The 25,579-nt window shown below is 39.3% G+C and overlaps 1 protein-coding gene across 3 annotated transcripts in view; it reads left to right on the top strand.

Annotated features, from left to right (window-relative positions):
- The window catches only part of LOC121373680 (glutathione reductase, mitochondrial-like), a 32,112-nt gene extending 14,380 nt beyond the window's left edge, over positions 1-17,732 (top strand). For 2 of the 3 annotated variants that reach the window (XM_041500414.1, XM_041500405.1), the window contains exons 2-12: positions 247-362; positions 967-1,036; positions 3,153-3,285; positions 4,611-4,665; positions 6,730-6,829; positions 8,109-8,195; positions 8,963-9,097; positions 10,606-10,717; positions 11,681-11,812; positions 15,527-15,660; positions 17,051-17,732. In XM_041500414.1, the coding sequence (XP_041356348.1) occupies positions 277-362; positions 967-1,036; positions 3,153-3,285; positions 4,611-4,665; positions 6,730-6,829; positions 8,109-8,195; positions 8,963-9,097; positions 10,606-10,717; positions 11,681-11,812; positions 15,527-15,660; positions 17,051-17,200 (1,194 nt within the window). In that variant the 5' untranslated portion in view covers positions 247-276 and the 3' untranslated portion in view covers positions 17,201-17,732. Of the gene's footprint in view, positions 1-136; positions 214-246; positions 363-966; positions 1,037-3,152; positions 3,286-4,610; positions 4,666-6,729; positions 6,830-8,108; positions 8,196-8,962; positions 9,098-10,605; positions 10,718-11,680; positions 11,813-15,526; positions 15,661-17,050 lie in introns of those variants that run through there. The other variant, XM_041500420.1, reaches the window with a different exon arrangement.
- The last annotated feature ends 7,847 nt before the right edge of the window (positions 17,733-25,579 follow it).

The following is a 25,579-nucleotide window of genomic DNA, read 5'->3' as shown; positions in this document are numbered from 1 at the left end:
GAAATTCTCTACATGTCAGAAAATTGGCTAAACCAAAAAAATTTCAGTGTGAGCCGTGTAAATAATAGTAATTAATAATAGTTGGTTAACTGTGTGTATATTTGTATTTGTTACGTGTCCATGTATTTCAGGTTAATGTGGACTGTGTGTCTAAGAAAGTGATGTACAACACGGCATTCCATGCCGAGATGATCCACGACCACAAGGATTATGGTTTTAATGTTGTTACATGTACACGTATTTCAGGTTAATGTGGGCTGTGTGCCTAAGAAAGTGATGTACAACACAGCATTCCATGCAGAGATGATCCATGACCACAAGGAATATGGTTTTAATGTTGAGCTGAAATCCTTTGAATGGAGGTTAGTGTAGAAACAAAAAGTTAAAGTTTGTTTTATTTAACGACACCACTAGAGCACATTGATTAACTATTCATTGACTACTGAATGTCAAATATATTTGATAATTCTGACTCAAAGTCAACACAGGAAACCCGCTACATTTGTCCTATTGAAATAAGGGATATTTTTATATTTGTACTTTCCCACAGACAGGAAAGCACATGCCACGACTTTTGATCAGTTGTGGTGCACTGGTTGGAATGAGAAAAATAATAATGGATAGTTGAATGGATCCACCAAAGTGATTCGATCAAGCACCTCAGGCAAGTCCTCAACCAATCCTGCCAGTTACACATGTATATATATATTGACTTCTCACATTGGCCAGAAGTGATACATGAAATTGCACTATGGATCACTGTGCAAAAATTTGTTTCAATTAATCAAAACTTGGGGATTTCGTTTTTGTTTTCTTTTTTGTTAATTACAAAATACTAAGCCATATTAATCACAAATTTTTTTTAGTTTTAAGAAATAATTGTTAACTGTAGTTAGCACCAACTAGTTTGTGGAATTCATATTATATTTAAATGCATGAACACAATTTCTATCATTCTTATTTCAGTCACATTAAGAGGACAAGGGATGCATACATCAGCAGACTGAATCAGATATACGCCAACAACCTCGATAAGGTATCATACTAGAGACGGGACGTACATGTAGCCCTGTAGTAAAGTGTTCACTTGATGTGCAGTCGGTTTGGGATCGATCCTTGTCAGTGGGTCCATTAGGCTATTTCTCGTTCCAGCCAGTGCACCACGGCTGGTATATCTATGGTCATGGTATGTGCTATCCTGACTGTTGGATGGTGCAAATAAAAGATCCCTAGCTACTAATGGAATAATGTAGCAGGTTTCCTCTCTAAGACTATATGTCAAACTTACCATCCAATAGCCGATGATTAATAAATCAATGTGTTTTAGTGGTGTTAAATAAAACAAATTTTAGTTTGATACAGTAACATACTAATAAAATACACAAGGAGGTAGACTCTGGTAATCTGTTAAAGTAAAGTTTGTTTTGTTTAACGACACCACTAGAGCACATTGAGGTGGGGGGGGGGCAGGACGTAGCCAAGTGGTAAAGCACTCACTTGCTGTGCAGTTGGTTTTGGGATTGATCCCTGTTGTTGGGGCCTAGAACACATTGATTTATTAATCATTGGCTATTGGATGTCAAAATATTTAGTAATTTTGACGTAATAGCCTTAGAGAGGAACTTAAATTTGTTTTGTTTTTAACACCACCACTAAAGCACATTGATTAATTAATCATCTGCTGATAGATGTCATTGTATGCTTAAGAGGAAACCATTAGCAACGAGGGATGTTTTATATGCACTTTCCCATAGACAGGACAGCACATATCACAGTCTCTGATATACGACTCTTGAGGGCACAGGTCGGGATGGGAAAAACTCAGTCAAAGAATGAATTCTCCAGGGGGTTTTAATCCTACAATTCTGCAACTAAAGCACCACAGGTGATCACTCTTCCAACTGAGTTAAATCCTGCCACAAAACGAAATTTAGACTTCACAAAGAATTGCTTTTGTATTATATCTCACCTCATCAGTAAATAAAAGAAGGATGGAAATGGTTTATTTAATGACGCACTCAACACATTTTATTTACGGTTATATGGCGTCGGACATATGGTTAAGGACCACACAGATATCGAGGGAGGAAACCCGCTGTCGCCACTTCATGAGCTACTATTTTCGATTAGCAGCTAGGGATCTTTTATATGCACCATCCCATAGACAGGATAATGCATACACATGTACCTTGGCCTTTGATGTACCAATCGTGGTGCACTGGCTGGAATGAGAAATAGCTAAATAAAAGAAGACATGTTGCCAGTTAATTTCTATACAGATTACCCTTCTTCTGTAATTTATTGTCATGCTTATATCCAATTAAGGTTCAAGCACACTGTCCTGGGCACACACCTCAGCTGTCTGGGCTGTCTTTTCAGGACAGTGGGTTAGTTGTTAATTGTTAGTGAGAGTAAAGTTTGTTTTATTTAACGATGTCACTAGAGCACATTGATTTTTTATCTTATCATCGGCTATTGGACGTCAAACATATGGTCATTCTGACACTATTTTCAGAGGAAACCCGCTGTCGCCACATAGGCTACTCTTTTTACGACAGGCAGCAAGGGATCTTTTATTTGCGCTTCCCACAGGCAGGATAGCACAAACCATGGCCTTTGTTGAACCAGTTATGGATCACTGGTCGGTGCAAGTGGTTTACACCTACCCATTGAGCCTTGCGGAGCACTCACTCAGGGTTTAGAGTCGGTATCTGGATTAAAAATCCCATGCCTCGACTGGGATCCGAACCCAGTACCTACCAGCCTGTAGACCGATGGCCTGCCACGACGCCACCGAGGCCGGTTTTGTTAGTGAGAGAGAAGATGGTGTAGTGGCCTTAGAGTCAGACCTAATCATTAAGCCATTAAAACTCTGAGTGGGAGCCGGTATCGGGCTGCTAACCCTGTACCTACGAGCCTTATGTCTGATGACTTAACTAGAACGCCACCGAGGCCGGTTATACAGATTAGCTAAAATCGGAGGATTTAGCTAATGCCAACATAAAATACTTTTTGGTTTGAGTTCAGCACAATGCTGTCATAAAAAAATTTAATAACTGGAATTTTAGGATTTAATATTTACTGCCATGTAATGTTTTTAAATTTTGTCTTTTTGATTATTTCTCACTGTTTTATTATTTCTCCGATTTCAGTCAAAAGTGGACAAAATACTAGGGCATGCTACGTTCACAGACAACCGAGAAGTTGAAGTGAATGGGAATAAATATACCGCTGACCACATTCTCATTGCTACAGGAGGTCGACCAATCATTCCTAATATTCCAGGTATCTTCAGTCACTTCATGTCCAAGTCTGTAACTAGGGGAAACCCCCCATCTTTTTAGTACTTTTACAAGTGCTACTTTTGTTTGGCTGGAAAATACTTTTTATTATTATGCCTCAATTGTTTGTTATTCCCCCACCGCTACCCTCATGGGGGTGTAGGCTACAAGTGAGTGGGTGGTAACTTGTGGGTCATAAAATGGAATCCAAATAGTGGATTCATACACACACACACACACACACCTTTTTTAAATTATTATTCCATCCAGTGTTTCACAATGATACCTATCCAGTGTCTAAATTATTGGCTGTGTACATTAAGTACTCTATGCTAATTAAAAAAAAAAATCAATGTAATAAATTTGTTTATAATGCATGGTTGGGGTTTATATAACTTACACAGACAGTCGGAGGAATACAGGTAGTATATATGTCTGGGTGAACAAGATGCATTTTGCTTGCCCTTACAGAAAGCTGGCTACTACAGATGACTTTCTTTACAGACACTTCAACTATGAGTATACATGTAACATGTTTTCATGATGCCCTGTTTAATTGGGTCTCATGTGGCTGCTACGGATGATTTTCTTTGTATGCATTTATTTTCGTGCTTATATCCAATTATAACCCATAATCCAAGAGGCCAAGCACCTAAGGCTTTGGAGTTAAACCTTCGCCAATCTCTACAACACTGAATTTGACACACTGATCTTTTAATCGCAGTGTATTTCGTTTCATTTGACTTATTTTTCGTGCTTATATCCAATTAAGCTTCAAGCACAGTATCCTGGGCACACACCTCAGTTATCTCGGCTGTCTGTCCAGGACAGTGGGTTAATTGTTAGTGTTTAGTGAGAGAGTAGTGGGTGTAGTGGCCTTACACCTACCCATTGAGTCGTTAAACCTCGCTCTGGGTGGGAGCCGGTGCCGGGCTGTGAACCCTGTACCTATCAGCCTGTTGTCCAGTGAGTTAACCATGGCACCACCAAGGCCAGTTTTTCTTTGTAAACACTTCAGCTAGTCTATGAGTATAACATGTTTTCATGATGTCGTGTGTACTCGTCTCTCGTATATTTCCCGTTCCAGCCAGTGTACCACGACTGGTACATCAACGGCCGTGGTATTTCCTACCCTGTCTGTGGGATGGTGCATATAAAAGGACCCTTGCTGCTAATCGAAAAGAGTAGTCTGTGAAGTGGCGACAGCGGGTTTCCTCTCTCAATATCTGTGTGGTCCTAAACCATATGTTTGACGCCATATAACCGTAAATAAAATGTGTTGAGTGCGTCGTTAAATAAAACATTTCTTTCTTTCTCATATATTTGCAGGTTCTGAGCATGGCATTACTAGCGATGGATTCTTTAAGTTAGAAGATCTGCCAAAGTAAGTATTCTGTGATGTTATCCCATATGTAACAGATGATACTAACACAGATGAAAGCATGCATATTTTTAAGGAAAAGAAAGGAATGATTAATAAAATATCAGCATGGTTTACGATCAATCCAAATCACTGTTGGTGAATTTAGTCAGAATTTCTGTAGCCAACTTACTGTTTCAATAAAAAAAACAGCCTAAAATTATGGGAGATTTACAAATGAAGTGATTTTCAAAGTAGTGAAAAACGAGTCATCTTAATTTGCATTTGGTGATGGCTTAAACCCTGCTGAGCACACTTTTAAACTGTAGTGCAGGACGTAGGCCAGTGGAAAAGCATTCACTTGATGAGCAGTCGGTCTGGGATCGATCCCTGTCGGTGGGCCCATTGGGCTATTTCTCGTTCCAGCCAGTGCTCCACAACTGGTGTAACAAAGGCCGTGGTATGTATTATCCTGTCTGTGGGATGGTGCATATAAAAGATCCTTTGCTGCTAATTGAAAAGAGTAGCCCATGAAGTGCAACAGCGGGTTTCGTCTCTCAATATCTGTGTGGTCCTTAACCATACGTCTGACGCCATATAACCATAAATAAAATGTGTTGAGTGTGTCGTTAAATAAAAACATTTCCTTCCTTCCTGTAAATTGTGGTGTAACATAATATAATTTTTTTTTTTTTTTTTTCATCCCAGTGCCCCCTTTCCTTTCTCTCCTTTGAATTCCTTCTCATTTCTTCCCAATCTGGCAACTCCTCCTATCTTTCAAATTCTTTTGCTGTCCACATCCACATCCCAGTCCTTGTCTCTTCAACTGCGACAGGTGCTTGTCTCTTGTGGCTATCTGTGCCACACACCTGTTCCCCATCAGCTTTTAGCTGTGGGCTTAGTCTGACCACTTCGGGGAGTGTTCAGTAGTTACTTCTGGCATTGTCAAGAGGCACTTGTAACCATCTACTATGCACCCCTACTACCAGCGGTCGTTAGTTAGTGCCTTTATTATTGGTACTTGGTCAAGAGACAGGAAGAGGAAACCTGCTGCAGCCACACAGGCTACTGCCACTGAAGAAGCAGCATTCAAACATTCTTCTGTATAATGCTGACTCAATGTAAAACGATAAAAAAGGTTTTTTTTCTAAAAGCCCAACAAAACCAAGATTCTCAGAAGTGGTGAATTTAATTTCTCTTAATCAATTGCATGATTTTCTATACTGTTCTGTGACTGCATAAACTTAACTTATTTTCGTGCTTATATCCAATTAAGGTTCAAGGACGCTGTCATGGGTACACATCTCAGCTATCTGGGCTGTCTGTTCAGGACAGTGGGTTAGATGTTAGTGATTAGTGAGAGAGAAGAAGGTGTAGTGGTCTTACAATGAGTCGTTAAAACTCGCTCTGGGTAGGAGCCAGTACCGCGCTGTGAACCCTGTACCTACCAGCCTGTAGTCCGATGGCTTAACCCTGACACCACCTCTAAGCAGTGTTTCGGTATTACCTGTGGTGATGGTGTTTATTGTCCACATTAAACCCTCTTCTGTCATAGTTTGCATTTCACTGTCCATCTAATTACAAAAAGGTGGTGAATTTAATTTCTCTTAATTAATTGCATGATTTTCTATATCGTTCTGTGACTACATAAAGGTATTAACGTTAATCAGTGTCTTAATATTACCTATTGTGATGTTATGTATTATCCACATTAAACCCTCTTCTGTTTCATTTTACTGTCTATCTAATTAAAGAAAGTGAGGAGTTTAATCAATTGCATGATTTTCTGTATCGTTCTGTGACTGCGTACAGTTATCATCTCTAACCAGTGTTTTATATTACTTATTGTGATTCTATGTATCGTCCACATTAAACCCTCTTCTGTTTCATTTTACTGTCTATCTGATTACAGAAAGGTGAGGAGTTTAATTTCTGTTAATCAATTGCATGATTTTCTGTATCGTTCTGTGACTGCGTACAGGTATCATCTCTAACCAATGTTTTATATTACTTATTGTGATGTTATGTATTGTCCACATTAAACCCTCTTCTGTTATAGTTTTCCTTCCACTATCTGTCTAATTACAGAAAGGTGGTGGTGGTTGGTGCGGGGTATATAGCTGTTGAACTGGCGGGAATATTTGGTTGTCTCGGAGCAGAAACTATGATTCTTATAAGACGGCAGCAGGTATATGCAATAAGCAGCAGTTAAAGATAATTTCTTGTACACCCGTTGGTGAGAACACCATGCGTTATTCATGATAGCACATACCCTGTTTATACACGTACGTATGGTAACAATTTCAAGACTTACGACTGGCTGCTCCTACATGTAGGTGATGACTAGGTCACCAATGCTACATTTGTGTATATATCCAATGAAATACAAAACACTAGAAATTGATTACCTTGATATGTATAGTTAACCTGACAACCATGTGTCTGTGACGCATGAGTCAGCTACAAGTGCAAAGGGTTGTAAATATGTTTTAGTTGAAAAAGATGTTAAAATTTGCTTATAAGAATAGAATAATACATTCATATCCATTAGATACCATTTATCTCACAACTCGTTGTTTAAAAAACGTATCAAACTTGCTTTCGCGCGTTAGATACATTTTAAAACAACTTGTTGTGAGATAAATGGTATCTAACAGCCACTCATGTGTTATTCTCTATGTATCAGAAAGAGAGGACAGATCCCCAGAGTAATTCTATAATGACTGATATTACAGGTCGAATCTATGAAGACTGTTTGTGTCTTTCACGCCTTGTAACTACATACATTTGTAATGATTAGACACCTGTGTTTAAGAAAACCAGGCCTTCGTAAATTCAGCCATACATATGCATATATTTAGCCAATTTGGTTTTGGTTTTTCTAACAACCAAATATGTTTTAGGAAGGGAGACAACTGCCCCTGTTTAGGAGTAAAGGAGTGATACAACCAACCAACATTTAAACACACATGCACACACTCACACAAACACACATGCACATGCACACACACACACACAACGCTAGCATATTTTAATACATGCTGAAGCCATAGGGGCCATTTTTACAAGCAAACAAGTGTAATGAACAAAATCTCAGTTTTTCATAGATTCTGTAGTATGCAATGCCAGCATCAGTATACAAAACTGTTGAAAGTAATATTAATGTTAAAAAGTAATACATGTAATACCCAAAAAATTAAATCTGTGAAGAAAACACATCTGAAATTCCATTACTCAGTTCTTTGAATCCATCCATTTTTTTATAGTCGCAGAAAATCATACCCTCTAAAAGTGTTTTGTTTCTCTGACTGACTGACATTAATGTTCCCTGATTTTGTTCGTTCTCTCTCTCTCTCTCTCTCTCTCTCTCTCTCTCTCTCTCTCTCTCTCTCTCTCTCTCTCTCTCTCTCTCTCTCTCTCTCTCTCTCTCGTTAATGTGGTCATGTTAAAAACATGTTAATTTTCAGGTTTTGAGAAATTTCGACTCGATGGTCAGTAAAGCTGTGACAGAGAACTTGGAGAAGGGAGGGGTCAGTGTCAAGAAAGAGACGCAGGTCAGTGAAATGTATTCTCAAGTTGTAAATCTAATTTGTAAAAATTACATTCATTGAATTCACGAGTCTTGGCATGTTCATATCTGTACATTTCAGAACTAGCTTTGACACTCATCAAATTTGCCAAATTTTGAAAACAATTTAATTTTTCATATGGCAAAATAATTTCTGGTAATAATTGATTGACAAAGGGTTCAATCATCCTTTGTCCACCCCCCACCTGATGCTCAAAGATGCAGCCATAGTTTGTGCACAAACATTAATAATTATCCTTTTATTTAAATACATGTATGTAGATTTCACTTAGAAATGTAACAGTTTTCTACTAGCTGCAGATATTTTTTGTAATCTTGAAATCCATTTTCCATTTTTTAACTTTAATATTACTGTTTCAATATTAAAAAATCCAATACATACTACTGGTAGTTTTAATGCAGGGCTAGCTCTGTGCGAGCAAACAATTTCACCAAATTATCTATTAGACTGAAGCTCATTTATTTTGCCTAAGTAAAGTAAAATTTGCCAGTTGTGAATTTTAAAAGTAGCTGTTGGTGAGTGACAGAGGTAGCCTGTTAATGTATGTATTAAAATTTTGGATTTAAAAAAAATAGTGTTCTGGGTGAGCTGAATCATCTATTTAAATTTAAAAAATTGCAAAAAGGTAGTAATTTTCTAATAAAATAACTAGTTGTGTTGTTGGGGTTTTTAAAAAATAAAATTATTTACATGCTTAAGTAAAACATTTAAAGAATTGTTTTTGTTGCCAGGTAACGAATGTGACGAAAGAGTCTGATGGGAGTCTGACGCTGGAGACGACTCACGGCACTATCCCCGGCGTGTCGTGTCTACTGTGGGCTATCGGGCGAGTCTCCAATACGGATCAGCTCAACCTCGACAAAGTGGTAAAACAAGTCTTTCTAGTGCTTTTATCTATAGTCCGTCCCATCCTCCTATAGAAGGGGCAGGACGTAGCCCCATGGTACAGCGCTCGCTTGATGCGCAGTCGGTCTGGGACGCACTCAGCACATTTTATTTGCGATTATATGGCGTCATACATATACATATGGTTAAGGACCACACAGATATTGAGAGAGGAAACCCGCTGTCACCACTTCATGGGCTACTTTTTTTTATTAGCAGCAAGGGATCTTTTATATGCATCATCCCACAGACAGGATAACACATACCACAGCCTTTGATATACCAGTCGTGGTGCACTGGCTGGAACGAGAACACATGAACAGAGTTCTGGTTGTAAACCTAAGATATATTGTCTCAAGAAACAAACAAATTACTGACCTCTTTGACTCGTACATCTACAAACATGAACAAGAAAATCATCAATACAATATGTCCTGTAAGTGATATTGTTTTTTGTTGTTCACAAGGACTCCAGGTTAAGTTGAACACATGGAGCCGAACTTACAAAGCCTGTTCATGACTTAACACGCATGCAGCTACATCATGTACATACACCGGCCTCGGTGGCGTCGTGGTTAGGCCATCGGTCTACAGGCTGGTAGGTACTGGGTTCGGATCCCAGTCGAGGCATGGGATTTTTAATCCAGATACCGACTCCAAACCCTGAGTGAGTGCTCCGCAAGGCTCAATGGGTAGGTGTAAACCACTTGCACCGACCAGTGATCCATAACTGGTTCAACAAAGGCCATGGTTTGTGCTATCCTTCCTGTGGGAAGCGCAAATAAAAGATCCCTTGCTGCTAATCGGAAGAGTAGCCCATGTAGTGGCGACAGCGGGTTTTTCCTCTCAAAATCTGTGTGGTCCTTAACCATATGTCTGATGCCATATAACCGTAAAATAATGTGTTGAGTGTGTCGTTAAATAAAACATTTCTTTCTTTCATGTACATACATTTGCCATGCTTAAAGTGACAGATCCCAGCTAGTTTTTTAAACACTACCGTACGACGTATTTTTCAAAAACTATTCATTTAAGCCATTTTTTATGATTAAAATTAGACGTACTTACATTTTATTATTTAGAATATTCGTTTTTCATACACCTGAAGTGGTTCTGGTCATTCAGGTTTTTGTAATACCAGCAAAATGCATTTTTCATAATTCTAATAACGCACGTTCGTCTGAGAAATAATGTTTATTGAGACACGCTCTAGTCTATTTTTGACGGTATTTCCCTGTTAAAACACCACAGACTTCAGCTTATTTCTTTCATAATCTTATCCATATGTGTTACAGGTTTGTAGATTAATTGTAAACGGTGTCCATTTTCACGGGCAGAAACTAGGATCTGCTCCTTTAAAGACCTGCATTTAAGAAAACCAGGTTTCTTAAATTCAGCCCATGAACTCTCTTATACACTTGGGCAATTGAACAACAAAGTCTGCACTACATTATTACTTCTGTGTGATGTTGTTGTTTGTTTTTGGCAGGGAGTGCGGCTGGACAACCAGCATAATATCGAAGTTGACGAGTATCAAAACACGTCGGCCAAGAACATCTACGCACTCGGAGATGTCTGTGGGAAAGCCTTGCTAACTCCAGGTTAAGTTAAACGTATTACACTGTTCTCTATAATGCACATCAAAGTTGTTAAAAGTAAAAATAAAATGTAGCCAGTGCAACCCTATGTGTGTGGTATGTCAGATATACAATACAGTTATATTAAACAAGTTCCCACGAGAGGCCATTTATGTTATAAGTATGTTTTCATTTGTACGTCATTCATTTTCATTCATGATTTATGATAAAAAGCACAGAAATTGTAATATAAATTGTTCTGTTGTATGGCAAATGAGGATAGTATTTATTTAAGTACATCAATGAATATCAAGTTGACATTTGATTCAAAGATAAGCAGTATAACTGATCAGTGTTCTTTTTTATTGTTTGTCATTTTCTTCTTCTTTTTTTTGGACTGGCCTCGGTGGCGTCGTGGTTAGGCCATCGGTCTACAGGCTGGTAGGTACTGGGTTCGGATCCCAGTCGAGGCATGGGATTTTTAATCCAGATACCAACTCCAAACCCTGAGTGAGTGCTCCGCAAGGCTCAATGGGTAGGTGTAAACCACTTGCACCAACCAGTGATCCATAACTGGTTCAACAAAGGCCATGGTTTGTGCTATCCTGCATGTGGGAAGCACAAATAAAAGATCCCTTGCTGCTAATCGGAAAGAGTAGCCCACGTAGTGGCGACAGCGGGTTTCCTCTCGAAATCTGTGTGGTCCTTAACCATATGTCTGACGCCATATAACCGTAAATAAAATGTGTTGAGTGCGTCGTTAAATAAAACATTTCTTTCTTTCTTTCTTTTTTTGGTCTTTTTAGTTCATTGCTACCTGTATATTACTTAGATACAAAAACAATAATACAATAATAGCTTTGTTCACATGTTAAATTTAGGTTAAGCAAAAAGGATATGGATTACCTGAAGTTATTTTTGCATAATGCAAATACAACAATTCTCAAGAGGTCTGAATAATGTATATTTCATTCGTTGTTATTACAGTTGCTATAGCAGCAGGAAGAAAGCTAGCGCACAGAGTGTTTAACAATGAGAAGAATCAGAAACTGGACTACACCTGCATACCCACCGTGGTGTTTTCCCACCCACCCACGGCCACCGTGGGGATCACTGAAGGTAGAAACTCATTCCCACCGTGGTGTTTTCCCACCCACCCACAGCCACCGTGGGGATCACTGAAGGTAGAAACTCATTCCCACCGTGGTGTTTAACCACCCACCCACGGCCACCATGGGGATCACTGAAGGTAGAAACTCGTTCCCACCGTGGGGTTTTCCCACCCACCCACGGCCACCGTGGGGATCACTGAAGGTAGAAACTCGTTCCCACCCACCCACGGCCACCGTGGGGATCACTGAAGGTAGAAACTCGTTCCCACCGTGGTGTTTTCCCACCCACCCACGGCCACCGTGGGGATCACTGAAGGTAGAAACTCATTCCCACCGTGGTGTTTTCCCACCCACCCACGGCCACCGTGGGGATCACTGAAGGTAGAAACTCATTCCCACCGTGGTGTTTAACCACCCACGCACGGCCACCGTGGGGATCACTGAAGGTAGAAACTCGTTCCCACCGTGGTGTTTTCCCACCCACCCACGGCCACCGTGGGGATCACTGAAGGTAGAAACTCGTTCCCACCCACCCACGGCCACCGTGGGGATCACTGAAGGTAGAAACTCGTTCCCACTGTGGTGTTTTCCCACCCACCCACGGCCACCGTGGGGATCACTGAAGGTAGAAACTCGTTCCCACCGTGGTGTTTTCCCACCCACCCATGGCCACCGTGGGGATCACTGAAGGTAGAAACTCGTTCCCACCGTGGTATTTTCCCACCCACCCACGGCCACCGTGGGGATCACTGAAGGTAGAAACTCATTTCCACCGTGGTGTTTTCCCACCCACCCACAGCCACCGTGGGGATCACTGAAGGTAGAAACTCATTTCCACCGTGGTGTTTTCCCACCCACCCACGGCCACCGTGGGGATCACTGAAGGTAGAAACTCATTCCCACCCACCCACAGCTACCGTGGGGATCACTGAAGGTAGAAACTCATTCCCACCAACCCACAGCTACCGTGGGGATCACTGAAGGTAGAAACTTGTACAGCAGTATATGTGTACACACAACTGTTAAAGTTGACAATATCAGTCATTATTTCTATCTCGTGGTCCATTTCTTGATGTGGTAATGTAGCTTGCATGTCTCGGTGAACCAGAGAGCTATACCAGTGGGAGTTTTGGCTCCTGGTAGGGTCACCCAAACTGGTTTGATGTGGTAATGTAGCTTGCATGTCTCGGTGAACCAGAGAGCTATACCAATGGGGAGTTTTGGCTCCTGGTAGGGTCACCCAAACTGGTTTGATGTGGTAATGTAGCTTGCATGTCTCGGTGAACCAGAGAGCTATACCAGTGGGAGTTTGGCTCCTGGTAGGGTCACCCAAACTGGTTTGATGTGGTAATGTAGCTTGCATGTCTCGGTGAACCAGAGAGCTATACCAATGGGGAGTTTTGGCTCCTGGTAGGGTCACCCAAACTGGTTTGATGTGGTAATGTAGCTTGCATGTCTCGGTGAACCAGAGAGCTATACCAGTGGGAGTTTTGGCTCCTGGTAGGCTCACCCAAACTGGTTTGGTCCAAGGGTAGAAGAAGAGGAAGTTTGTTTTGTTTAACGACACCACTAGAGCACACTGATATATTAATCGTCAGCTATTGGAGGTCAAACATATGGTCATTTTGACACAGTCATAGAGAGGAAACCCGCTACATTTTTTCTTTTTAGTAGCAAGGGATCTTTTATATGCACTATCCCTATCCCAGACAGGATAGCACATACCACGGCCTTTGATATACCAGTCGTGGTGCACTGGCTGGAATTGATCCCAAAATGACAGCACATCAAGCAAGTGCTTTACCACTGGGCTACGTCCTGCCCCTGGTAGAGGCTGTAATAATATAGTTTCACTGTCAAAGGCACATGAGCTGGGTCAGACTACTTGTAGAGAGATGCTTAACTTCAGCTCAATGCACACTTAAAATCATTTCCATTCGGTCTATCCATTATTACAGTCATAAAGAAAAGCTAGTTACTGAAGGGAGGTCATTCAAGTTACGGACAATAATTAGAAATCTTTTAGATAGTAGAATAGAAAAGATGTTTAACGACACCCCAGCACAAAAAATACATCGCGGCTATTGGGTGTCAAACTATGGTAAATCCAAAACATTAAGTGATGATCAATATAAATTTCAATAGTTAAATAAAAAGACAGTGTAAAGAACTGCGAAAAATACAAATATCACAGATACATGTAGGTAATATTAAAATTTAGAATAAAAGTCAGTATCAGGTAAAAATTGTACTAAAAGTTGTAGATGGATCTTTTAGATAATTAATAGTATGCCTTGTATGGTGGGTGACGATCACTTTACGGATTGCTTTGTAAATTAGTGTATTTGAATTTTCTAAATATTTTATGTTCCATAAAATATATTTTTTTAAGTAACTCAATGTTATAAGTTTCCTAAACTTTTTATGTTGCATAACATTTTGTTTTAATTGACTCAGTGTTATAGCTTGTAGGGTATTTTTGTTCAAATCTGGTTTCTCACTGATCATGAAAGTCTTCAGATGAAGAGTCCAAGGGGAAAATGAAAAGTCCAAAAAGGGAAGCAACTCGTATTAAACCTCGATAGACAGCCAATGCACTCTTTCATATGGCAGGTTGGGACATAGCCTAGTGGTAAAGCGCCCGCTCGATGCGTGGTTGGTCTGGGATCGATACCCATTGGTGGGCCCATTCGGCTATTTCTCATTCCAGCCAGTGCACTATTTTTAAAGGGACAGACCCTAGTTTTTAAACACTAAGGCATATTGTTCACCTAGACCCTAGTTTCAACCCGTAAAAATGGATACTAAGTTTGGTTAAGTTACAAAACCTGTAACATATTTGGATACAACAGTGTGAAACTGTTACTTTTCAGACGCACGTACGTTTTTTAAAATATGAAAAATGCATTTTGTGGTATTAGAAACACCAGGATAACCAGAAACACTTCGGTTGTACAGAAATGGCTAATCTAAACAATAAAATATAAGTAATATTTGATTTCATTGATCATAAATGGCTCTAATAATGAAAAATGTGTCTTAGTGTTTAAAAACTAGGGTCTGTCTCTTTAATGAAATTATATTCATCACCTACACACCATTCATTGAGTGAAATAGTAGACCAGGACCCATGCTTATAAAACTTTTGTAGAGTCCAGACTCCGTCTTTAATGACGTCACTCACATACAGTTTGTATGGCGTTGTCATGACATTATTGTCTCGAGTCTAGACTCTTAAAAAGTTTTATAAACACCAGGCCTGGACCCGGGCTTATAAAACGTTTATAGAGTCCAGACTCGGTCTTTAATGACGTCACTCACATACAATTTGTATGGCATTGTCATGACATTATTGTCTAAACTCTTAAAAGTTTTATAAGCACCAGGCCTGGTATGATCCCAGTATCTGTGAATTGTATTTAGAAATGTTGCAGGGCTCGAAACGGCCTGTGTACAGGTCGCCAAATGTGACCAATGTCCTGTTTGGGTGACTTAAATATTTAAAAAATAATGGCGTTAGTCGCCCAAATAATGTTATCTTCTTTAGAGCTATAACATATGAGCCACTATTAATATTTGTATTCCACATTAAAATCTTGCTTGTGGTTCGCTGACCATAATTTGATAACATGCATTATTATTTTTTGGCGAATTTTGAACCCTGTGTTGGCGTCAACAGATTGTTGTTTTGATCACTGGTCTGTCTGGTTGTTTTTCACAGAGGAGGCTCTAGTAAAGTATGGGAAGGAGAACGTCAAGGTCTACAAGACAACGTTCACACCGATGTACTACGCAGTGACGACGGCTAAACAGCTGTGCTTTATGAAGCTAATAACATTCGGTCCCACGGAAAAGGTACCAGTCAAAGACGATAAAGCCATTGTTAATTCTTTACAGTTTTTGGTGGGGAGGGGATTGTAGATTTTATTTTTAATAAATTTGATAATAATTTGGTTATTTTTTTATAACATTTGTTTGTTATTTCAATAAGAAAGGAATATTTGAAGAGTTCAGGCGCAAAACACGATATATCTATTTTTCATTTTCAGTAAAAATGGGGGTTTTAATTGGCATATATCGTGTTTTGATAAATAATAAAAAACGGGATTTACCCAATACAATTTCATAAGGATCAGTCACGTTTCGCAGAAAATCAGCGGGCCTACGATTAGCCCTTACTGACATACAATAATGGCTTTAACTAAAAACTAGAAAGAAAATGGTTTATATCGTGTTTTGCGCCTGAACTCTTCATTTGGCCACAGACCACAATTAATTTCGCTATATGTTTCTATATAGCCTTAGTGGCTATAACAATTTTATTAATATCAGCAGGCCCGTGGATTGTTGTATGTACCTTTGCCTGCCTGGGGGACACATATCCTGAAAAGGACAACCCCTGTTGTCCAGCTCTTTCTCCGAGGATATTGGTTTAAACAAACACACCCTCTAAACCTGGCCGGAGTACCCATTTTACACAAAAAGCACTACTTTTGCATGGGCCGGAATTACCACAAACAAGTCTTCAATGTCAAAAAGTTACACATGTTTACAAACTACATGCTCTCCCCTGTCAACTTCAGTCAAATAGTTGCCACTTCATAGCTGTCTGCCATGAAACAGTCAAACAGCCGACTACTTGTGTGGACAAATTTCTGGATTTCGGACAACCAAATGAGAAGATAACTATGATCTGAGGCCATTTGGTTATTTCGACAGTTTGTTCAACAGGGCCAGTCAAAGGAAGGGGAAGACAAATCCTGACCTTTCAAAAATATGATAAAGTGACCTTCTTTCTTACTTTTCAGTGTTATCATAAAAAAACAAAAACAAATGGGGCCAAATTTACAAAGCCTGTTTATGTACAATGTTAAGCTAGATTCATACTTCACCAACAACTCTTGTTGGCGAGTAGTTGACTTGCCCAGCCCTGCTTCTGTTTAAACCTAATCCTCATTTTTCAGTGAAGTCATTGTTGCTTTAACACAGTTCATATTAAATTTTGGTGCGCGTTAATTCAACGCCTTTTTTATTACCTACTAAAATCAGTTTGGCATGGTCGGCAGTCAACATGTGAATTGACTTTTTACATGCGTGTTACTACATACCTTTACAATGTTTAAAAACCTGCGTTTAAGAAAAAAACGGCTTGTAGTTCGTAAATTCAGCACATGGTGTTCTCACTATGGGTGTATAAGGAAGAAATTTAAGGTCACATGTTAAAAATTATGTCCCTTTCTTGCAGGTCGTTGGTCTGCATATGGTTGGACATGGAGTGGACGAAATGTTGCAAGGTTTCTCAGTCGCAATTAAAATGGGTGCCACCAAGGCGCAATTTGACGACACAGTGGCTATCCATCCGACGTCGTCCGAGGAACTAGTAACACTGCGGTGATGTAAGCCAGTGTAGCTGACCGGTTAAGGACATGTCATTCACAGGGGCAGATTATGGGGGGGGGGGGGGGGGGGGGGGGGTCCCAGTTGCATGGAACACACACACACACCCCACCCACCCCCGGCTAAAAAAAAAACCCAACCCAATCACGTAAATCTAAATTGATGCCCACGTAAAATTCATAATTTCAAATTATATACATTTACATATTGTTTCGGAAAAAAACCTTACCTAAAGCATAATCCACCCCTGCATTCTGTACGCAAAAAAAAAAATAATAATAATAAAAAAAATAATAATAATAATCCGCCCCAGCATTCTGTAAGCATTTTTTAAGTGCTCACTCATACAACAGTTATAATTTCAATGTATATATTGAAGTAATGATATTAATAATATATTTTTTTTTTTAATCATATTAAAAAAAAACCTTTATATATTTTTATTTACTTGTCTGTGTGGTAGTAACATAGCAAGTGTTGGTGCATTTGTTGTTGTCAGTCTTCTAGAAATAAAATTATTTAATACTCTGTGTATGACTTTATTTTCCATTAGTAACAAGGGATCTTTTATATCGGTAAGCCATCCCAAAGACAGGACAGCACATACCACAGCCTTTGATATAACAGTCATAGTACACGGGCTGGAACTAGAAATAGCCCAATGGGCCCACCGACAGGGATCAATCCTAGACTGACTGCACATCAAGAGAGCGCTTTACCACTGAACTAAGCCCCACCATTTTTTTCCCTGTATAATTCACAAGGCTACATGATTCTGGTATTGGAACAGGGTTGTTTCTTTATGGGCTGGTAGGGGAAACTTCCCTCACCACAAATAAAACATTTGCAAACTTAAAGGTAATATTTTAATTTTAATGATATTTTTTTCTAGGTGGGAAAACATCCTGTATTACTGTTCTACGTTTCTTTTGTATCACCCCAGTGACCCCACCCACCCCACTGAATATTTTAGGCAAGGTACACCCCGGTGGGGTGTAGCTATGGTTTACATGGCTGTCTATAGGTTAGTAAACTAATAAACAACACAATTAAGTCAGGTCAGTGAATAATGTAAAGAAAGAAAAACAATTCAAAGGCGGATCTTAGGGGATGGTGGGGACCCTACATTTTGCGAGTTATAATTTTTTTTTTTTTTTTCACGATCCCCCTCCAAACCACCCCCAAAGTTTCCTTGGCATTCCGTCACATGTCATTGCATGGAGCATTTGGGAGCATACAAATTCTAAAAATATCGGGCGAGTCTATTTTAGTGGCCGCAGTACAGCGAACCATACCAATACGTACGGGATAGGTTATCAGTCTTCAGTTTTACATTACAAATTATTTATTTTATAAAATAAAACGTGTTTTAAGGCATTCGTAATTCACACGAAACATGTATACCCTCAGGATAATTCGGAATGCTTTCAAATTATTTTTAAATCACTGGCATGATTCTGCAAGTAAGGTTTTGAATGGTGGACATGAGCTCCAACTGGCTGCTGTTAGATACACATGTAATAGTGGAGCTAATTTTAATTAGATTGATTCTCATCATATTTCGGAAAAAAATTTAAACCAAATTTTGTGATGGGGAAATACGTTTCAAAAATCTTGCATAACCAGAAGTTGGTTCGCCTGATTTTTACTTATGTAACCCATTATTATATTTGCATAACCAGTAAGTTATTTAATCCTAACACAACGTATACGTGGCATAGGTAGTCCTGGGAGAGTGGCAGTCCTCCTACAGGCGGTGCAGGAAGGATGAGGTGGTCTTGTGTCGTGCTCGCATCAGCCACACATCTGACGCATTCATTTATTTTAAGAAGGACCCTTCTCAGCGTTCACAGTTTGGTGAAGTAATCATTTGAAGCCAACAAGAAAAACTATATTTGGTAACAGAAATGTAGAATCTTATTAAATTCCACCCAGAATTAATATTTAAAATGTTAAAACATTTTGATTTGAATACAATTTAATTATATATATATATATATATATATATATATATATATATATATATATATATATATATATATATATATATAATGTGTGTGTAAATAATCATATACATGTACTTACGTTTGTACACCCAACAGCCAATGTGTATTTTGTGCTGGGGTGTCGTTAAACATTCATTCATTCATTCATTCATTCATTGTACTTCACATGAGCAATGTCTTTGGCATATAAAAGATGCCTTTCTGTTAACGGAAATACTTACACGGTTTTCTCTGAGATCATATATATACTAATTGTTAAATTAATGTTTGTCATCCTGTAACCGATAATTAATCAAACAACGGGCACTAGTGGTGTCATTAAACAACACAAACTTTTATCTTTACAGTCGTAACCTTTTCAAATCGGTTTGGGGGTTTTTAAATTCTATTTTGTGCACAGCTACGATTTTTAAAGTGCTGATGGTTTTGTTGCAATCTAATTAAGGTTAGCCCCACTGGTTAATTACTATGGTAAACCAGTAGAGCTAATTTTAATCAGATTGGTTTTGTCATTCATATTTAATATAATTATTGTGTGACAACATCACGATTCTGATGTTCACCAACCGGCCTCGGTGGCGTTGTGGTTAGGCCATCGGTCTACAGGCTGGTAGGTACTGGGTTCGGATCCCAGTCGAGGCATGGGATTTTTGATCCAGATACCGACTCCAAACCCTGAGTGAGTGCTCCGCAAGCCTCAATGGGTAGGTGTAAACCACTTGCACCGACCAGTGATCCATAACTGGTTCAACAAAGGCCATGGTTTGTGCTATCCTGCCTGTGGGAAGTGCAAATAAAAGATCCCTTGCTGCTAATCGGAAAGAGTAGCCCATGTAGTGGCGACAGCGGGTTTCCTCTCAAGATCTGTGTGGTCCTTAACCATATGTCTGACGCCATATAACCGTAAATAAAATGTGTTGAGTGCGTCGTTAAATAAAACATTTATTTCTTTCTGATGTTCACCACAATTCGGAGCCAAGATCACGGGTCCCACGTGATATAATTATCCATGTCGACAGAAATATCGTTAAAAGTGGAGTTGTCATGTTGAGATTTTTGTGGTATCGATATGCAGTGGGGGATGGGGCGGGGCGGGGCGGGGCGGGGCGGGGGTAGAACATATTCCAGTCGCTACGATATCGTCACGACTGGTAGACCTAGTACTTACTGAAGTAGTTACGATTTCGGGGTTCACACGTCACGATTAACTTTGAGTTTACTACACGTCGTTACTATAAAAATCACAAACGTGAAAAAACTCCTTAGGACACAAATTATAGGCCCGTAGGAACCGGGAGCGGTAGCTTGTGCGCACCCCTCCCTACTTGAGGAGGTAAATGTAAGGGGCGGGGGGGGGGGGGGGAGTGTTATATACTGTATAAGTAAATAAAGATTAAAATGTGGCTAGTGCACCCCACTTCCATCAGACTGTGGCTCCCTCACTAGAGATTGTGGCCCCCCATCCGCCCCTCCGCGACATTATTCCTACGGGCCTGCACCAACAAACGTGATTTTCACCATTACAGCCTTTTTCGCAATATCAATAGTGTACATATTAATTAATGCTGATAGAGCCTTCAGATTACGGATTATAGTAACGGGATTTTTCGGATTTTCCAACAGATTTTTATTTATTTTTTTAAATATAGCTGTGGCAAAACGTGTGGGGGAACCCGCCCCTCCCCCCCCCCCCCCCCCCCCCCCACTCATAGTTCCGCCACTGATATCGGTGTCTCCATATCCGACGTGTTACTGGTTTATATGGTTTATATATTTAACGGTAATGAAGGAAAAATCTATTTGTTTTTAAGAAATTTATTTATTGGTCATTCTTAAACATTATGGATTCGTAAACATGGGATATTTTCCCAATTGTGGTATCTCGTAATTTTGGTCAGGTTTCAACCATTTACAGAGCGAGAGAGACAGACGGAGACATAGAGAGAGATGCACAGAGAGAGAGAGAGATAGTCAGAGAGAGAGGGCACCACTTCGTCAGATAGGCTACTCTTACCGATGGATCTTTTATAAGCATTTTCCCATAAACCGGACAGTACATACCACGGCCTTTGATATATCAGCCGTGGAGCACTGTTTCAGAAGGGTAAACACCCTGATCCATCGACGACGATCGATCCTTCGACCGATGGCACCTCAGGAGAGCGCTTTACCACTGATACAGAAATACATATTTGCAAAAATAATAAATATATATAAATGAATAATGATTATAGTTTTATTAACAATATTCGTCCTACCATGATGTATGAACAAGCAGATGTTATGACGCAATAATAAATGGCGATCAAGTATGACATCCACTAATTACGTAATAATAGAAATAGTACGCTGTTAATGGTAATTACATAAGATCTGCTTTACGCAACAGTATGGATTGCACCACCTGCCATTTGTGTGTATCCCAATTTGATCGGGTATTGTTGCGGTGGGCTTAATCGAGTGGAAGTTAATATCGTGTTATCGTCAATAGTTACAGAAAACACGCCTCTCTGCATGGGGTTATTATTGAACATGGCTTCATAGTATCAACTGGGGAAATCTTAATACTTGGATTTTTACACGCAAGGCGAATATGACCAGCGCATAGATGATATGATGATGAAGTGAATTATTTCAAAAGGGTAAGTTTTGAACAGGATTCAGACTTAAAGGTCCTATGTCAAAGTTGAAACTACAATATTTTGTTATTTTCAGATTTATTTATAATATATAACTACAAATTAATCGATCCCACGCATAATCTTTCCATAATTATCTCAAGAATAATAACTTTTAAAAAGTCTTGTACTGGGCGACAAGAGTGGTTTCCCCGAATAATGTGTGGCTAAATATAGCAATGGTCACCATTTTTGTCAGTTGCCTGCAAAACATTATGGAAAAAGCTTAGTGTGTTGAATGTGTACGCAAAAAATAAATAGTTTTGGATGTTCCATTAATGTAACGTTGACTCATCTAGCTTAGTTGAAAGTTTGTTTTGTTTAACAAAACCACTAGAGCATATTGATACATCTAAAACAAGGTATATATGCATGTGTCATAATGTGCATGCGTGTGTGGTATCTTATGGCGGTTAATACTCCATATGCATTGTTCACCATCCACCAATCTGATTAAAATTAGCTCTGCTGGGTCTACCCTGGTAGATCTAACAGCATTGCGTGGAACCCCATGCCCAGGTGACATTTCATCTATAAATAACAATTTAAATATCGACCAATTACACTTCGCGTTTTATAGCGTTATTCGGGAGCATACAAATTCTAAAAATATTGGGCGAGACTATTTATGCAATAGGCGAACTTGTTGGGTCTATTTCAACATTGAAAAAACAGGGGAAAAAGTGCAGAAATAAACTCTGGAGTGTATACTAGTATAAACAGATTTTATGGCTATACCATCACTTTTTTTTTCTTTTTTTTTTCGTCTTGAAAGGAATTTTATATTGAAATTAGTTTCCGGTATACTTCGTAATTCACCCGAATCATTTCGTATACTCTCGGTATAATCCCGAATGTTTTCAAATCACTGGCATGATTTTGCAAGTAAGTTTTTGATTGGTCGAATGAAAGGTCAACTGGACATGAGCTCTAACGGGCTGCTGTTAGATCCACATGTAATAGTGGAGCTAATTTTAATTAGATTGACCATCCACATACTTAAATATAGTAATTTGTAGCCAGCCACAAAAATAGCTATCATGTATGGGCAAAATGTCTCGTACCATCCAACTAGAATCAGGTCCCGATTTAGAAAAACCCCTCAAAAACGAAACTGAAACTGAATTGTTAATACTTGGATCAATGTATTGAATTCTATATATAAAAAAATAATCATTACTGTCTTAGCATTAAGAATCTAGTCCTTGGCATAGATTTACAGAATTCATCTGTGATTCTTGATACATTTAACACTTGGATTATTCGATGTCGCTGGACACATTTAGAATTCTCCCCTGCCATAATAATTAATCACTAAGAAATAGGAAGGAAGGAAGGAAATGTTTTTATTTAACGACGCACTCAACACATTTTATTTACGGTTATATGACGTCGGACTTATGGTAAAGGACCACACATATATTAGGAGAGGACACCCGCTGTCGCCACTTCATTGGCCACTTCACTGGCTACTCTTTTTGATTAGCAACAAGGGATTTTTTATATGCATCATCCCACAGACAGGATAGTACATACCACGGCCTTTTTTACACCAGCTGTGGAGCACTGGCTGGAACGAGAAATAACCCAATGAGCCCACCGATAAGGATCGATCCTAGATCGATCGCACAGCAGGCGAGCGCCGTACAACTGAGATACGTCCCGCCCCTTAAGAAATAGTTATATGAAGCTCAAAATCGGGGTTTTTTTCCTCGAGAAAACTGACGGCAATCTACTCATCAATAATACACTAAAAACCATACACAATTTTTAAATTTTGTTATAGAAGCCATAACATGGATAGTGATTACGAATCTGCCATTAAAATATTTAATATCGTATCTCTGTCCATGACTGATTCGAAAAGAAGTTATGATAAGAGTCGTGAGGGTATGCAGCCATGACTCTCTGTTAGATGATTTGTCTACTCAGGATAATTGATCTTGACGACGATATATGGTTCTAACTCCGTTTGTAGGAGAACTGCCACTTTTATAGCGCGCACTAGTATAGACACACACAAAAAAACACCTTTCTACAGTTTCCATAAACAACGGACATCTAAATCCACACAGGAGTGTGCAAAGAATACTCCGTGGCGTATCCAAAAAATCCATTTACGGGGGGGGGGGGGGGGGGGGCAGTGACATTAGGTGGAATGCCAAGAGAACTTTGGGGGAGGTTTGGAGGGGATCGTAAAAAACGATGTACTGTTAAGCCTTTGATCGTTCTGTTTACCCATTGGGCTATTTCTCGCTCCAGCCAGTGCACCACGACTGGTACACCAAAGGCCGTTGTGTGTGCTATCCTATCTGTGGGATGGTGCATATAAAAGATCCCTTGCTGCTAATCGAAAAGAGTAGCCCATGAAGTGGCGACAGCGGGTTTCCTCTCTCTATGATCTGTGTGGTCCTTAACCATATGTCCGACGCCATATACCCGTAAATAAAAATGTGTTGAGTACGTCGTTAAATAAAACATTTCCTTCCTTCCTTCGTTCTGTTTACGTGACGGCTACACAACAACGGGTCATATGGGCAGAGAGAAGTGGGAAAAGAAAAATTATCTCGCCTTCATGTAAAATACTCGAATTTCATTGGTTATTTAGCCTTGGGGGGGGGAGGGGGGAACCTTATACCCCGCGTGGGCGGAGTCAAATCTCTTATACCCCACCTGTAACATCGGACTGTTGTTATGGTATTAATGCGTCTGTTACGAACGTAAATAAAACATGGCTGTCAAACGATTTGCCAACCACTCGGAAAATGAAATTGAAGAAAAGCGAGCATTTTAATGTGGCCAAGCATTGTAATAATACAGTTAATTTTGATTTTGAATGACGTCAGTATTCCAATGACTTCTTTTTACATCTCCTTACAATAACACTAAACTGGGTAAAAAAAAAAATTGTTTTAACATTATTAATGCACCTGGATGTGTTTGAAGAAAATCTTGTAATTAAATATGTCGGAAAGATAAATTCGTTGTAGAAGCATCACGAGGGGTTTATGGATTTTTATACAATCTGTAGGCCTATACCTTCGGCTCGGGGTACAAAAGCATACAGAGGGCATAAAAATCCATAGACCCCTCGTGATGTTTTCACAACTTACATTATCTTTCCCTTGGGAAAGAAAAATAAAACATTTCTTCCCCTAGGTACGTTTTGACGTCATAAACAGTGCTTCACTATAGGCGGTTTGTAAGAATAGTTTCCATGGTGGAAGTCATGTCAACAACTAGCTTATGTCATCGGCTATACGTACGTCACAGCTATGACGCAACACTTCCTCTTGTTCTCAACTTGCAAACTTATTTTCAACAACAGTAACGTTCGAAAATCTTCCATAAAATGATAAATATTGATAATGGGTAATAAATAAAATACCCAACTCGCTACTCGGCAATACCGTTTATTTTGCACACGTGCCTTGTAGCTCGTTGAGTCAATCGGATTAAAATTAGTTCTACTGGTGATCGTTGAGTATTTCTCTAAATCATTTATGTACATGTATGTGTAACAGATCAATAGGATAGCAAGTGCATACATGTATCCTGAAACTAAAAGTGGTCATTGTCCAAACTACTGGTGTATTATATTTAACAGCCGTTACACAATCACCAGGGTCACATAACAGTGTTATTAAACTGTCTTCGATTGTATGTAATTAACATAATTAAACGATTTGTTAC

This window comes from Gigantopelta aegis, chromosome 1 (assembly GCF_016097555.1).
Source record: "Gigantopelta aegis isolate Gae_Host chromosome 1, Gae_host_genome, whole genome shotgun sequence".
NCBI lineage: Eukaryota > Metazoa > Mollusca > Gastropoda > Neomphalida > Peltospiridae > Gigantopelta > Gigantopelta aegis.
Note: the sequence above shows the minus strand (reverse complement) of the source record. Positions and strands in the feature narration are given on the sequence as shown.